The sequence below is a fragment of the Syzygium oleosum genome, unplaced genomic scaffold (assembly GCF_021117445.2).
Source record: "Syzygium oleosum isolate NSW1041296 unplaced genomic scaffold, Sole_v2.1 Sole_v2.17, whole genome shotgun sequence".
NCBI classification, from domain to species: domain Eukaryota; kingdom Viridiplantae; phylum Streptophyta; class Magnoliopsida; order Myrtales; family Myrtaceae; genus Syzygium; species Syzygium oleosum.
The window spans coordinates 5,383,670-5,399,075 of record NW_026607501.1 but is presented as its reverse complement, the minus strand read 5'-3'; the positions used below and the strand labels follow the sequence as shown (position 1 = coordinate 5,399,075).

The 15,406-nt window shown below is 39.3% G+C and overlaps 2 protein-coding genes across 3 annotated transcripts; one reads left to right on the top strand and one right to left on the bottom strand.

Annotated features, from left to right (window-relative positions):
• The first annotated feature begins 1,539 nt into the window (after positions 1-1,539).
• Positions 1,540-4,676, top strand: LOC115691646 (protein SPIRAL1-like 1). Its single transcript, XM_056319133.1, has 5 exons — positions 1,540-1,748; positions 2,878-2,956; positions 3,081-3,377; positions 4,315-4,476; positions 4,520-4,676. Exons 3-4 carry the CDS (start codon positions 3,120-3,122, stop codon positions 4,399-4,401), a joined length of 345 nt encoding a protein of 114 aa, XP_056175108.1. The 5' UTR covers positions 1,540-1,748; positions 2,878-2,956; positions 3,081-3,119; the 3' UTR covers positions 4,402-4,476; positions 4,520-4,676.
• A 432-nt stretch (positions 4,677-5,108) lies between these two features.
• Positions 5,109-15,079, bottom strand: LOC115691645 (tip elongation aberrant protein 1-like). 2 transcript variants are annotated; one of them, XM_030618351.2, is made up of 11 exons: positions 14,650-15,079; positions 13,762-13,911; positions 13,455-13,622; positions 13,031-13,183; positions 12,768-12,920; positions 12,113-12,277; positions 11,847-12,017; positions 7,582-7,768; positions 7,281-7,503; positions 6,392-6,539; positions 5,109-5,605 (listed from the first exon to the last, which is right to left on the bottom strand). In XM_030618351.2, exons 1-11 carry the CDS (start codon positions 14,834-14,836, stop codon positions 5,553-5,555), a joined length of 1,758 nt encoding a protein of 585 aa, XP_030474211.1. In that variant the 5' UTR covers positions 14,837-15,079; the 3' UTR covers positions 5,109-5,552. The 2 variants fall into 2 exon arrangements, with proteins under 2 accessions (XP_030474211.1, XP_030474212.1); XM_030618352.2 differs by having other exon boundaries at positions 7,281-7,500; positions 14,650-15,078.
• Positions 15,080-15,406: the final 327 nt, after the last annotated feature.

Genomic DNA, 15,406 nt, shown 5'->3' with positions numbered 1-15,406 from the left:
TACTTTAGGCAATTTCGAATTATCAATATTTCGATTTGATTTTATTAGATAAGATTAGATTTGATTTTATTAGATAAGATTATATTTGATTTTATAAGATTAGATTTGATTTGCTTTGATGTTATCTTCATTAATTCGGATATCTTTAGGAGTCCTATCATTATAAAAGGACGTCCAGCTTTGTATTCAGATATGATGAAATTGAATTGAATTCCAGTCGAATCGTGGAAGAGTTTTCTAAGTTATCGCTTCTATCTGCGTCATTTATTTGGACAACTCAAAACCTTAACCACCTTCAAAGCAAAATAAATAAGAACAAAGATTAACGATATCCCAATCTTTACAAATAACAAAATTATTTTGACAAAACGAAAAGAAAATTCGTAAATTCACCTTGTAAACCTTTGAAAAATGAAATTAGAAGCTTTTACAACACAAATGTAATCCCTTTTTGTTTACTCGAAAGGTTGGGGAGTGAAAATTGAAGAGGAAAGTGACATGAGATTTCTTGTTCTTTTGAAACTCGAAGAATCTGTGGTGAATTAGTGTACTTGAAACACTATATAAGAGTGACAAAGATGGGAACGATTAACCGAAGTTAAAAATAATGATGACGTGATGGTTAAAATACCAGGGGAGAATGAAGAGAGGAGTGGTCAAATTAAAAAATGACAAATGGCTTACTTGATGGTTCCAAAGTAGATATTTTGATAAATTACTTATCGTGTATTTCAGTACATAAATAAGAAAACGAACCGACCGGTTAGGTCCGACTCCCAAAAGTGACGAATCGGCTTCCAGTTCCTAAAGTGAAACTAGTGTTCGGCGGGAACCAGACCTCCTAGATGGATTGTTTTTTATTTTTTATTTTTATAAATTTCTCATGCATGCCTTCTCTTCTTTTTCGGTCTTTCCTTAAACAGCAGTGAATAGTGACGTTGTATGGGGACTTGTTGAAGACATAAACGACGTGAGTGACACTTTCCGTGACTCGAATCGGTGTGCCAGGAAGAGCTCCATTCATTGCAGTGATCACATGGTTGTGGCATAATTTCCTCACCGTCCCGTTTTCCACTCCCTACAGCCACTTTTCTTTCACGTGCATCGGAGTTTAATCCATGCTATTGCAGTCGGGGGACGCCCGGCCACCAAAAAGTGAGACTATACAGATACCGAGCGGTTCTTTCCCGAAAAACTCTTGTGGAGTTCGAGGCAATCTCTTCTTTAAACTCGATTAGTTCCATTGAACCGTCCAGGAGCCGAATCAATCGGTCCGGTCCGGTCCGGTCTCCAGTTTTGAAAAGTGGAAACTGGTCCCTCGGGTCAGGTCTCCGATTTCCTATTTCAAGGTGGGACCGGACCTGATAGGAAACCGATTACCTTTAGTCCGTTCGAAATACCATCGATTCAGAAATTATTGTCCAGTGGCAACACTTGAAAAGGGAAATATCTCAAATTTTTGTTTTGGGCCCATGGGCCCCACAACAGGGCGGGGGGGGGATTGATGTTTGTGTGCTTTTCCTTTGTCCACCCCGGACGTGAAATCGGGAGTCGCTCGTTATCTCCCTCGTGACGGGAGAGCCACTCTCGCACACAGAGTCGCAGCAGCTCGATTCAAAAAAACATGTGAGCTCCCTCTGCACTACAGCAGCAGGGGATCTTTTTGAATAAGAGGAGGAGGCATTCTCTCGTTGCTGGGTCCCGTTCGCTTCGGATCCGAGCTGCAGGACGCGAGGAAGCGAAGGAAGGTGAGGCGGGCTGCTCTTCTCTCCCGTTTTCCGTCAATGCGTCATGGGTTTCGCGTGCGTTGTGGCATGTTTCCTGCGTCTTGCCTGAGGCCAAGAGGGCTGTGGGGTTTCCAGTTTTTTTTTTTGGTTTTTTGGGTTCTGGGTCGGTGTTGTTTTCGTCTGGTTCTTGTTTTTTGGTCGACATTGGTCGTTTGGATCTGCGGCTCGGGCGACCCTTTGAAGAAAATGCCCTAATCTGGCAACCCGTTTCGAGTCTTGCTGGTACATTGGTGGTTTCCTGGTCAAGGTTGAGATTTGCGAAGTGGGGTTCTTGGTCTACGGTAATGATGCTGTGTTCGGGGTCTGGGAAGCACGTGCTTCTGATGTTTTTGCATGTAACGATGCTTTTTGGAGATAAATGCTTCGGAGTGGGTGATTTTACGTTTAGGGGGGAGATCTGAAGCTGATGTGCTTCGTTAGTGAAGGCATTTGCTGTCACAGTAGTGAAGTGACCAACTCCTTAAGGCTAATAACCGGCCGAATGTTCCTCCGGTTAGTCAGAGTCGAGCGAACTCTTTGCAGCAACTGTTGTTTCCTTGTTTATTGTGCCTCTGTCTAAGGTGTCACTTGTGATGGCTCCATTTTCTTCTTTTCTGAATGCTGCAATTACATTGTGCAGATGATCAGTCTACTCTAAACTTGCTCATTCATTCTTACCTCTTGAATCCTGTTCTGTTCTTTATTCTTTACCGAAGTTGAGGTTCAAGATTTCATCGCAAATTGTTTTGACACTCAATGAACCTGTGGTAGGTGAATGAAGGCATGTTCATCATGATAGCATGATGACTAACAATTTATCCTCAAGCACAGTTTCTTGTGTTTATGCAACTAGTGGGAGCTTGTTCCTTGGTAAACCAAGCCCGCTGTATTAAGCTGATGGTTGTGACTAATGTCATGAGGACACCGAGTCATTATGTCAAATTTCAACCAGTCATAGGGAAGGAACGTTCTGGAATGGCTGTCTGGAATGGATTGCTATATGATTAATATTTAATCCCCTGATGTTTTTAACAAGATAAAGGAGAGGAGACCATTTATTAGAAACTATTTACCTTCTAAGCAATCACGTACTAATACTTGGTTTTTTCAGCTTCATATATACGTGTGTCAGCCATGATGCTTTTTCGACTCGAGTTTTGTATTGTAGACCTACCTAATGGCTATTTAAGGTGAGTCCAGTTGATATAGCAAGTGCTGCTTTGGTTTAGCTGACGCAGTTCCTTGGACTGAATTTCCTGCTGTGTTTATTCTGAATAATCCTTTGACAGTGTATTTTTGTTATTGCTAAATCAGGCTCTTGGTTTCAAGTAGGTAAAGTTAAAGTCACAAAATATGGGTCGTGGAGTTGGTGCTGGTGGGGGACAAAGTTCTCTGGGCTACCTTTTTGGCAGTGGAGAGGCTCGAAAACCCACTGAACATAATGGAGGAGCTCCAACCAAGGTACCTGACACTAGTAAAGGAACTTCTTCCAAGTCTACTGCTTCCGTGCCACCAGTAGATGTCACTAAGCAGATTCCAGCGGGCATTCAGGGGAGCCAGGCAAACAACTATTTCCGCGCTGATGGTCCAAACAGCGGCAACTTCATCACGGTATGATGCAGTTGAAAAAAGTCGTTTAATCTCTTCTTAACCTATTTCACCTCATGCAAGTGTTGAAAATACCAGTATCGTTTAATGGGAGGGTGTTAGTAGGATCTATCGTGTGAGTTATATTTCGAGATTTAAACCGGGACAAAATTACATGTAGTTTTATTAAGGCTGGATCAGTTCTATTTCAGAGGATCAGAGAGCATTTGCGACTTGTGAATATGTCTCAGAACTTTTTGTGAATGTTTTTGTGAAAACTGAAAATATGTAGATAGCATATCAACCTTCATGTATTGACTTTACGTTTTAGCTGGATAAAGTCTTTACAGGTTTCTACCTGGAAGAAGTTGTGGACTATAAAATGCATGCCTAGCGAGCTTTGCCTGGAAAGACACCGGGGATTTACCCTTTTGATCATGTTTAGAATTAACTTAACTTTCTTTGTCGAAAAAATTTTGAATCGATGCCAAGATCGTGCTTGGTTCGATGGTCTCATCAATATCTGCAAATCGTTGGAGCCTAGGTGCTGCATATAGGTGATTGCTTCATTCATTGGAATAGCAGTCGATCAAGATCGGTGGAAACTTTTCAGTGTATGAATAACTAGAAACTTCAAATGTTGAAATGCCTTGACTAGAGGGTGATTGCTTGTATCTTAAGTATTTAGTCTACTTTAAAAGGTAGCCAACCAAAGTATTTAGTCTACTTTGGTTGTCCTAATAGTCTTTGTGATTTTAGCCGGGTTTGTCGCGGTGCTCTGTCCTTATTAGCGCTAATAGCGGCGAAGCTATCTTCACCCTTAAGGCATTGATTCCCAATTGTTTAGGGCTTCTGATCTTCTCTCTGTGCACTGTTTGTAGATTTTTCATAGCATCTGAATCCTTTTTTCTGTTTCTTTACTTGCACAAGACTGCTGAAACCATAGACCTTCTTTGTACAGGACCGGCCTTCAACTAAGGTCCACGCCGCCCCTGGTGGCGGATCTTCCTTGGGCTACCTGTTTGGAGGTGGTGGCAATGGAAATTGATGCGCCAGATCCCCAATGATTTCTAAATTACTTAGCAGGAATTTCGCTTTAAGTTGGATGAATTTTGAATATCATTAGCAGGAATTTCGCTTTAAGTTGGATGAATTTTGAATATCATCACGTCTAGCCTTCAAGTAGATGCTGCCTTAGTTATGCAGCCATGTATTATATAGTTATACTCATTTTCTGGATTTTACCCAGCTAATCATGACTTCTAGAACTTTAATGCATGAGTTGCCTCATGCCCAACAAAGCAACTAAATTCTCAGTTTGTCGATCGCCGGCACGGCCTTAATGACTTTGGCTTGGCAAAGCTGATACGGAAAATATATTACTTCTAGTCCTCATAGACTTTTGTTTGCTGAATTGCTAAATGGAACATTCTTTCTGATGCTTTGTAAGCACACGTCAACAAATCATCCCTCGTAACACTCGTTACTGCCGATTACTTTATATTCTCTGTGAAGCTTATTATGACCACCTCAAACGACTTTAATAAACAAGACAATCGTCAATGCTTCTAATTGGCCACACCCACAACGTATTTTGTGCATTTTACACATCCCGTGGCAGGGACATGTTGTGTAGCAAGCCAATCAAAAGTGAGCAAAATACCCATGGCATCTTGCTTGACGAGATTCACAGTATGCGGACAATGGTCATTAATCAGTTACACCACACCATTACTGCCGCGGGATCCATCAGGCTGATGAAATACTTTTTCATAGACAAGAAATATTTTGATGTCTCATCTCATGACAAATAAAAGGGGTCATACATGTCAAATTCAAGAAGTTGCTGCATAAGGAGATATAGGATGAACCGGACTTCAAATAGCACGGCAGACTTTGATACCTCAGCTATGGTGGAGTTTCTTCCCGGAATTGCCACTTTCAACAAAAGCCCCTACATGCTTACTAAGACTAGGAATAAAATTTTGAGAAGAGAAATTTGACAATAACTAATCGTGCGACGATCAGGATGCAAAACGAAGATCAAGACGTAGATTAGATCTCTATAGTTAGCTTGAAGACTCTGTCAGCTGTCAAATGCATCTGGGACAACTAGATGAATGTACAGTCGCAATTGGCTTTCGCGGGGGACATGTGAAGAGGGCCAGCCGATCGAAAGGAATTGTGCAAGAATCTGTTTCAAACTGATTTTGCCGAATCACCTCTTTCATCTTGGCCTGATGTCCTCTCATCTGCCATCGGAAATATAACAACTAGCTTGTAAGCATAAATTAGATCATATCCAAATGCCCAAATTGAACAAAGCAAAATCACTATTTCAATGAGGGCTCCTTTCTTTTCTTAGCATCAGGATTCCAGATAATTTTCATCAGTCAAAAGTGTTTGCATATGCATCCTTGTATGCATAGGCATGTACAAAGGTATAACACGGAACATGCTCCACTCGTGGGTTTACACATGCACAATTTTGGTCCTCTGACTCCATGATACATGAAAAACATGTGAAGCCATGTAGCAATGACAGGATATTAAGCAACTAAAACACACTGCAGCTGTCTATCTGGATAACAACTAAGGTACTCCATAGTTTGTACCCCAGAGTTTTCACAAAATTTACTGATTAGCCAAAGACGAGGAACTCCTCACCACGAGATCATGGAAAATGGAATAGTTATTCCAACAATCGAGACATATTCAAGAACGAATACATGTGTGCGCGAATGATAATGCATAAGTTAAATAGACAATCCAATTAACACACACACACACACACACACACACACACACACACACACAATGACAACCATCGTTCCTATATTATGTAGACATGCATACACAGAAGTTTTTGCTAAATAAAATATCTATGACCTGTGAGTCATTTACTGCAAGAAACAATTTTTTAGCAAGCATAAGTGCGCAATCAAAACATGCTCTGATCAGCTGTAGAAACTTGAAGCTGGATAAGAGCAAGATAGCAAAATCAGCAACATAGATGATTCTTATCCTCAAGTTCATACCTTTAATTTGTGAGATTATGTAAGAGTCCTTGGTTGATGGAGATGCACTCTCTTTCGGAACTTCCACATTCAAATTTGGAGTGTCATCCATCGGATCATCTTTGGAACTGATAGAAGCATGCAGTGACGATTCTTGTTTTGCAGGTACCTGAGGAAGACAACCAAATTATGCAGGCCGATAATCCCATAAGGCACAAGACGTATATTTGGATTCAGAACACGGAAAATAATCCAATGGGCAATATCACAGTATAATGACTATGAACACCCAAAAAAAGCTCGAAACCACATACATTCTCCATAAATTAGCAAGATCATGTTTGGTAGATCAAATTTTTGTTCGTCGCTATTCTGAGTTCATCTCTTCCAACAACAGAATTGCATAAAGGCATTGTAATTTGCTAACATGCCAACTTGATTGTCACATACAGGAAGTCTACAATATTTAATTGGGGGTCAGCCCACTGCTAATGTGTCTAAATTTGGTCCAACTTGCTATTGGTATCAAAATCTACTCAACAACCAACCTTTAAGTAGAGAAGAATAGGATAAAAACAAGCTGCTTCCACAAGCTTTTTTGCTTGTCCTTTTCGAGAATGTGAACATTATCCTTCAAATGTGAGATTGTAACGTATTTTCACATGTTCCTTTCTTATTGTGAAAACCACAAACAACAACAAGAGCTCCTCAAAAACTAAGACAGATTAGAGCAATTGAAGCATCAACATTTAAAAGCTCCTAAAACATACAAAGTAAAAAGAATCACTCTCCAAAATCTTTTGTGCGAATTTCCAGCCTACTATAAGTTTTTTTGTTGGTCAAAAGCCTATTATAAATTAGATTTGTGATAAAGGTTCAAGAGTACGTTTGAACTGCAAGGTTGACTGACCTTGTCCAGGTCAGAGCCATCAGAAGGTTGTGTTACATTCGAAACAGGAACTGGACCAGCAGGTTCTGAATGGGGCTCCTGGGAAGAGGCTTCTTTTCCATGCCCATCATCAGCTTGCCCATCATCGGCTGACTCCGGCTGGATACTTCTAGAAGCCTTTGACTCACTATTATAATCACCATTTGGCATACCCGTACTTGAATCCCCATAAGTTCTTTTCCTGCTACAAGAATAGAGAATCAGAACTAAACCAACATCTGTTAACTAAATCGATCAGCCAAATGGAAAACAAAAGACTCACCTGCTGGAGCTTGAAAAAGGTACAGGGCGAGTGCTAGGCTTATTGGAAAATAAAATTCCACGGAGAGGTTTTCCATCTATGACAGTTTCAATGGTGTATCGATCACCCAAATTCTCAGTCACCCTCGCTTGAAATATTTTTTTACCTTGGACATTGCCTGATTGGTAGGAGTGATAACTATGAGCACCTGCATTAGAGTCCATACTAATGATCTGGCACATACACGCAATTAAAAAAAACAGTATTGCAACCATAATCCTATGATTTCTAGATAAGTGAAAACTCCAGTGAGAGATCTATATCTGTATCAATTTACAATAGCAAGTGAAAACATGTAAAACAGGCACTTGGCTTCTACTTCACGAACATTATTGAAGGAAATTTCCTGATTTTGCATTCGATATGGCAATTTTGACAGTTCATAAAATAATATTTACATGGAAAGAAACATAGATAGAATTCATTTACTTAGAGTAAATACGTAGATTCAACCAAAACAGCAAATATGTAGATGTTACCTAGATCGTGGTACCCTAATAGGTTCTTTCAGATATGAAAATGTTGCCTACATGGTAATTTGCTATGAGTCATGGTATGGTAACGAGCATGAGGTACGCTGCCTGTAAAGAAAATGGTCAGTTGATTTGCTATTCAGTTCATGGTACGTTTAGAAGAAGTTGGGGGAAATCAACAGTCTGTGGACTCTAATGCAGGTGCTCATAGTTATCAATCCAAGCAATCAAAACCTCTCCGAGGTAAAAAAGTATTTCAAGTAAAAGTGACTTAGAGTTTTGGCGATGGTACACCATTGCAAATCCATTTGGCACATACAAGGTATTTAAAATAACTGTATCAAGAAAACTCCAGTGAGAGATCTATACCCATATATAATAGCAAGGGAAAACATATAAACAGGCACTTGGCTTCTGTTTCATGTACATTTAATTACTTGACAAAATCTATGGTCACACGGAAGTCTCTCTAAATAATTTTGAAGAAACTTTCCTGATTGTGTATTGAAAATGGTGACTTTGTCGGTTTATTAAATAAAGATTTACATGGAAAGAAACCTAAAATTTGGTCGCATCCATTTACTTAAAATAAATACATAGATTTGACCAAAAAAGTAAATATGTAAACGTTATGTAGATCACGGTAACCAATGCGTAAGCTTTAGTGCAGCAGTAAAAGGTTACTCCATGGTGACCTGAGGTCACATGTTCGAGTGACAAAAATAGCCTCTCTGGAAATAACGGGTATGGCTGCATAAATGAACCCCTCCCTAGACCCATGCAGTGCAGGGGAGTCTTGTGCATTGGGACGCCCTTTTCTCATGTAAAGTTTGAGCCTTAAGAAAAATTATTTCTCAATGAAAAAAAATCTCAGGATAAATTCTTCATATTATATCATAAGTAAAATCCTTGTTTTGAAGGAATTTTTGGTAAAAAAAAATTGAACAAATAAGTTAGTGGTTCATATCATTACCGGAATGGCCATGGCCCTGCTCAACCATGATATTGGCGTGATGTTTCTAATTTACGTACTCTTATGTTCCGGATTGCCAGAATTGGCAATCTGATCAACCCCACCTCATACTCATTCAATTAAGAGACATTACATGAACCTGGTAGTATACATTCTTTGATTTAATTTAGGCTTTTAGGTTTATAGAAACCGGTAGGGCCAGAAGTAGTTTACTTTATTTGATCAGTTTAAACAATGTTGCATCTAATAAATTTAAAGCAAATGCAACTAAAGAAGATTGTTACTTTCCCCCAACTACTTCAAAATGAACTACAACCTGAATCGCAAATCAACTAACCTACTCCTTACGTACGGTTTTCTTGACAGGCAACATACCTCATCCTCGTTACCATGACATGACTCATAGTGAACCCCGATCTAGGTAACACATTCATATCTAAAGAAACCTAATGTATCCATATAATCTTTATACATGGTAGAATTATGTGTGCAAGTTGTTGTCTAAGCTTTTCAAAATTCTTATTCTATTTCCATGTTCGTAAACTTGGATTTCATATTTGCAACCACAAATTTATGTCCACACCTTAGCAATATATGCTGACGCTTTTAACTAAGATAGCAAACAAGTTTGAGTACCCAATGAATCCGTACTTTGGTTCAAAAAATGACCAAATATTGAGGTTCCCACAATACAAGTTCTTACTATATTATCTCAATAACAAAAGCTTGTTTAAATACGTAAATAAGGTTAAAAACACTTAAATTTGACAAATTTTCCTTTAATGTTTCTTTTAGACAAGTAGTGCATGCAACCTTAGATTCCTTAAGAAAAGGTACTTAGTGCTCACAAGAAGTGCTTTTTTGTTTCATCCCCTCACAAACACACATTCTCTCATTTTAAATCAGAGGTTACCAATTAGATCCTTAGCAAGCAGAGCATAGTTGCAAAAGGGCATGCTGTAGATTATCCTAGCAAAGCATTTCTTTTTAACACCGAGCAATGACCTATTTTTAGATATTCTTTTCGTCAAATAATCTTTTTGGTAGTCTATAACCTAATTCTGCAACTGAATTTATATCTGTATGCCCATGGTCTGGATATTTTGGGGCTCGATAGATGATTGTGGTTAAATTTAAATTTAACTAAGCTAGTGGACATGCAACTTATCCTTGAGGCGGACCTTTTGGTATATAGAGATGAAACAATTAGATTGAAGTAGTGCTGATAAAGCCATGAAATCAGGTATGACTCTCCCCTTTCAACATAGTTTCGGCAAAGTCGTGCCCAATATGTCCAGCAAATTCACAAATATCACTAACTACGAATATCAATGGTAATTCTACTAGTTCTAACTCTACTTTTGAAACTACCTCTAGGGGAAAAATTTCAAGACAAATTGATGTGGAATCCCATCATTAGAGAAGCCAAGAAGAGGATCGTGGGATGGAAAAGTATTATCTTTCCAAGGAAGGAAAAATCACACTTATAAAGAGCACTCAAACTTGCTAGTTTACTTTATTTCTCCCTTCCCAATCCTAGCATCTGTTGTGAAAAGATTAGATGATATTTAGAGGAAGTTCTTGAGGGGCAGGACAGATGAAAGACGCAAATATCATCTGGTGAGACGGGGTTTGGTCAATTTGTTGATATTTAGAGATGGTTTAAGAGTATGATCTCCGACCTTTGTAACAATGCTCTCTCTGCAAATGGCTTTGGAGACTTTTAAATGACAATAATCACATCTGGAGACAAGCCATAATAGCAAAAGACAAGCAAAGAAAAGAATATGAATCTCAAAGTGGGGGAGGGGTCTAAATGGGGTGGGAGTATGGAAATGGATAAGCAATGCTAGGATTCTTCCATGAAAGTATTCTATTCTCCTTAATGGTGGTTCTATTCTATATCGCCATTATGATTGGTGCTCGACAATCCCTTTGAAAACTCAGTTTCATAGCTTATTCAGAATTACAAGCAGCAAAGAAGTGACTCCTCAATCTTGGATGAGTTGTGGAAATTGCAAGATCATTTGCGGTGTTGCATTGATCAGAAACATAAATAATAGGGTGTTGTAGGAAGTGTCCAACATCTTTCCATGTTGTAGTGAATGCAAAGGTGAACCTTAAGGGTATTGATACTGTAAAATGGCCATTGACCAAAAATGGGGTGTTCACCATGTACAATGGTCATCAACATTTCACTCACTATATATATCTAAGAATATGTTGATGAAGCAGTAGCAACCAGATCATTTCTATATAAACACAACTAAGATCTCAGCACTTAAAGCCAATACTAAAAAAATGTGAAAATAAAGTAAAATGCGACTTCACAGACAGTATGCCACAAAGTACGCAAATATTGCGATAAAATGAAGCTCAAAACTAAGATGACATTCTAAAAATTAACATCCACGGAAAAAGACTGCGCAAGCTAAAGGCATGAGAGTATGTTATCCGAAACAAAATATGATATTATATCACTATTCATGTCGCCACTCCTTAACCAAGGCACAGGGTAAAATGCATAGGTGCAAAAGATTTACTATCCCCCGCCCCCCAAACCAAAACATTAATACGATCTCATAAATCATCTACAAGAATGATTTATGGGAGGATACGAAATTGAAGACCCAAGAGTAACAAGGAAAAATATAACAGAATTTAGTCTACCTAAACAAATATAGAATTGAAATAAATAATCTATCTCCACAGCCATTTCTTTCTCCAACCAGTAAACCCTCATTCAAGAACATGGAAGTAAACATCAATCAGGTCCTGACCTGGCTGACCATAGATCGATAGTGGCACAGGTTGAAATGTGCTTGTGGTCACCCCAACTTGCACCAAAGCTTTATCATGTCCTAGAGTTAAATTTTGTTCTTGGCACTTCAGCTTCAATTTCTTCCTCAAGGATAGCTTCTCTAGCCTTGGCTCCTGTTCCCTAGTGAGTCCTGGAAATGAAATAGGAAATCAACTCAGTACATATCTTGAGTTCTGAAAACTGAAATAAACTACCAAAAGAATATCCATAAAATATAATTTGAACCTGTGTGCAAGTAATACATATCGTCAAGAGCCTCGAGACTTCTATTGCAACCACCCACAAAGACAAGAATGCCACTCCTTACTGGATCTAGACAGTCCCCAGCCATAGAAAATCTGGCAGAAGGTCCAGCTCCGGCAGTAGTGACCTTGGACCATATAGCAGATTCTGCAAAATCATGGTAGCAGTCAAGAAAAATAGTTAGCCAACATGAGGACATGCGTTTTGCTTGATGGAACGAAAAGCATGCTTATCTTACTTTCCCTTGCTTTTCCAAGGAATAGGAATAAATTAGAAGAAGCATTTAGATGATCAGCTCAAACTTTAGTTTCCAAAAAAAATGAAATGATTAAGCGAAGTTAACTGATCATTGGATATTAAATTGACCGGACAAGAAAAACTATTCTTGAAACAGTAGCTCATCTAGCACTCCAATGTATCGCTTGCATCTCAAAAGAAAAGAAAATATACTTTAGATTGATAACTGCAACAACCAAGCATCGCCTAGAAATATATTAACTAACACAGACTTCATAGAAAACTGGCCCATAAGAATGTGACAATTAGCCATTTGAGGACATTTCAACCAATACATATATATCTGCATGATCTCGGTGGCAGACATTCAGAAACCATATACATAGCAAAAAGTACTTACCAACATCAAGCATATACAGATCATCATATAGCTTTTGGGCCTCTGTGAATCCCCCATAAACAAACAGAATCTTCCCAAAAGCAACAGTCGAATGTCCAGCACGGGGGGGTAGCATGTGGCCGGTGGTATTCAGTTCCTTCCACATCAGGGTATCTATCCAACAGCAAGGCCAAAAAAGTAGTAAAAAGAAAATAATCGTGGAGAGAAAAAAAAAAAAAAACACTATTCACTTGAGCTAATAAAGGCTAAAGTAGATGGTAAACCTGCATCAAGAATATGGGCATCGGACAAGTAGTAATCACGTCCATCTTCACCACCAATCACAATCATTTTGTTCTTCCAAGTTGAGCAGCTATGGCTATCACGTGCTGAAGGTGGGTTACCGGTTGTCATAGCCCTTTTCCATACAAATGTCTCTGCAGATATGAGAAGGAAATGCGTGATCAAGCATGTTTGTCTACCCAAATAAGAGAAAATCCTGAACTCTGCAATCTAAACAATAAAAACTTAACGAGCACTTTTAACTGATGATGCATGCTACGGATATTGTACTTTATGAAGTTGGAGGACACACTGATGGAAAATCAAGTATTCAAAACCTCTCATATGCACACACGGGGAAATTTCACATATAGATGTCAATAGGGACTAGAGGCAAAGAAGAAATGTTGACTTTTAAATAGATACCTGTGTTCAATATGAAGAGATCATTATAATATACTTCTTCATCATCATCAAGAGATTTTCCACACCCACCAAATATGAACAGTCTTTTACCCACAAGTGCTGCACTATGACCCTCCCTTGCCTCTGGTCCCTCCCCTCTAATACTTGGTGATATCCATGTATGAGAAGCTACAAAACAGATTTGCAAATTACATTAGAAAGAACCCAACTTCTCTAATGCAAGTGTAATGGAAAGATACACATATTATTAGGCGACAAGACTGTATGGCCACAGAAGGGAGAAATTGAAATGGTAAACGTAACTTACAAGTGTCTAGTATATGCAAATCCCTGAGAGGGCTCATCCCATCTGTCCCACCAAACACAAACAAATTGTCACCAACATTAGTACAGCTATGGCTGTCCCTTGGAGCAGGTGGCGTGCCTTTTATCGTGGGTTGGCTCCATGTTTGCTTCACTGCGAGTCAGATAAAACTAATTATCAATAGAAAAAGAAAATCACAACATACAAAGACAAGCAAGAGCAGATTAATCTCTTTCTCTCTCCCCCCCAGGTCATTAATTAAGACTATGGTAAAAGAGATCGCTTCTCATAGTTCAACAGCTTCCACATGACACACTAGCTAAGTTCCAATGGAACACGAGATCATGACTCAAAAACTAGAAGGCCACAGAAGTTGGAAGTACACCAAGAGCCATCCCTCACGAAATTCCAGCAGTAAATATAAACATAAGCCAAATGCAAATAGAAATGAAGTCAAAAACAGCTCCAGTAATTGTTCACAATGAACAAAGTATAGGAAAAAATTGGTCATAGCAGTGTCATATATGACAGTTACTGGACACAGAACATCATGAAAATTTCTCTTCCATCTCACCCATACAATGCATCAAACTAGCCACAAATCGCCGATACAAGAGCCAAGCCATTGATTAAAAGAAAACCCAACAACAAACAAAAGGCACCAGCGAGTTATAACCAAAAAAAAAAGCAAAAAACCAACAAGCAGAGTTGCACCCAATAAACCCCAGAACCTCCAAATCAGACAGAAAAATAACAAAAAAGAAAAGACCCAATCTTTCTCTCAGCACCAAGCACAGCATACGAACCTAAATCGAGGACATTCTCAGGAAAATAAAAATGCAAACTTTGAGGGAAAACCGGAATCCCCACAAGATAAACTCGAAGACCCACCAGTGTCGAAGACGTGAACTTGGTTCGTCTGGCAGTTGTCCCTGCCGTAGCCACCGAACACGTACAGGAACCTCCCCCCTTTGACGGCGTTGCAGGTGTGGCCCCACCTCTTCCCGGGGCCGCCCGCCTCTTCCCTGCCGTGCTCCGGCTGCTGGGCTTGCGGCAACGGCACCCTCTCCCACCTCATTTTCTCCCCTCCCTCTTCCGGGTAAAGAAAAACCGATCGACGACCAGAAGGGTGGCCAAGAAAGCGGGCGGAGGCGAAGGCCCTTCAAGAAAGGAGCGAAATTTCAGCGTTTGAGAAGGAGAACGGGGCTTGAACGATCGAGGGTGGGCTTCTCTTCGGCGTCATGCAGGGGAAGGAAAGAAGAGAGCACGAGAGACCAGAACAAGGATGTCGACGAAGCAGCAAGAAAGGCTGTGTCTTTTTGATGGAGTTTTGCGAGTAAATGCAAGAGAGCTCTCTTTTCTTTTTCTTTTTCTTTTTTTTTTTCCAGTAGAAGTGATAAGATAAGTGATTTTTTTTTAAATATTTTTTATTAGAGCTTATTTTTAATCCTCCAACGCCAAAAAATATCTTCTTCTTCTTTGGGTGGATGTCAACGTTGTGCTCTTAGGTATATTTAGGAATTTTCCCAATGTTATGATCAAGATGGATCGTACTACAAAAAATTACCCCCACAAATAAACTCATTTTAGGGCCGGCAATGTGTCAAGTCAAATCTGAAAAAAAAAAAAAATTAATTGCAACAATAAA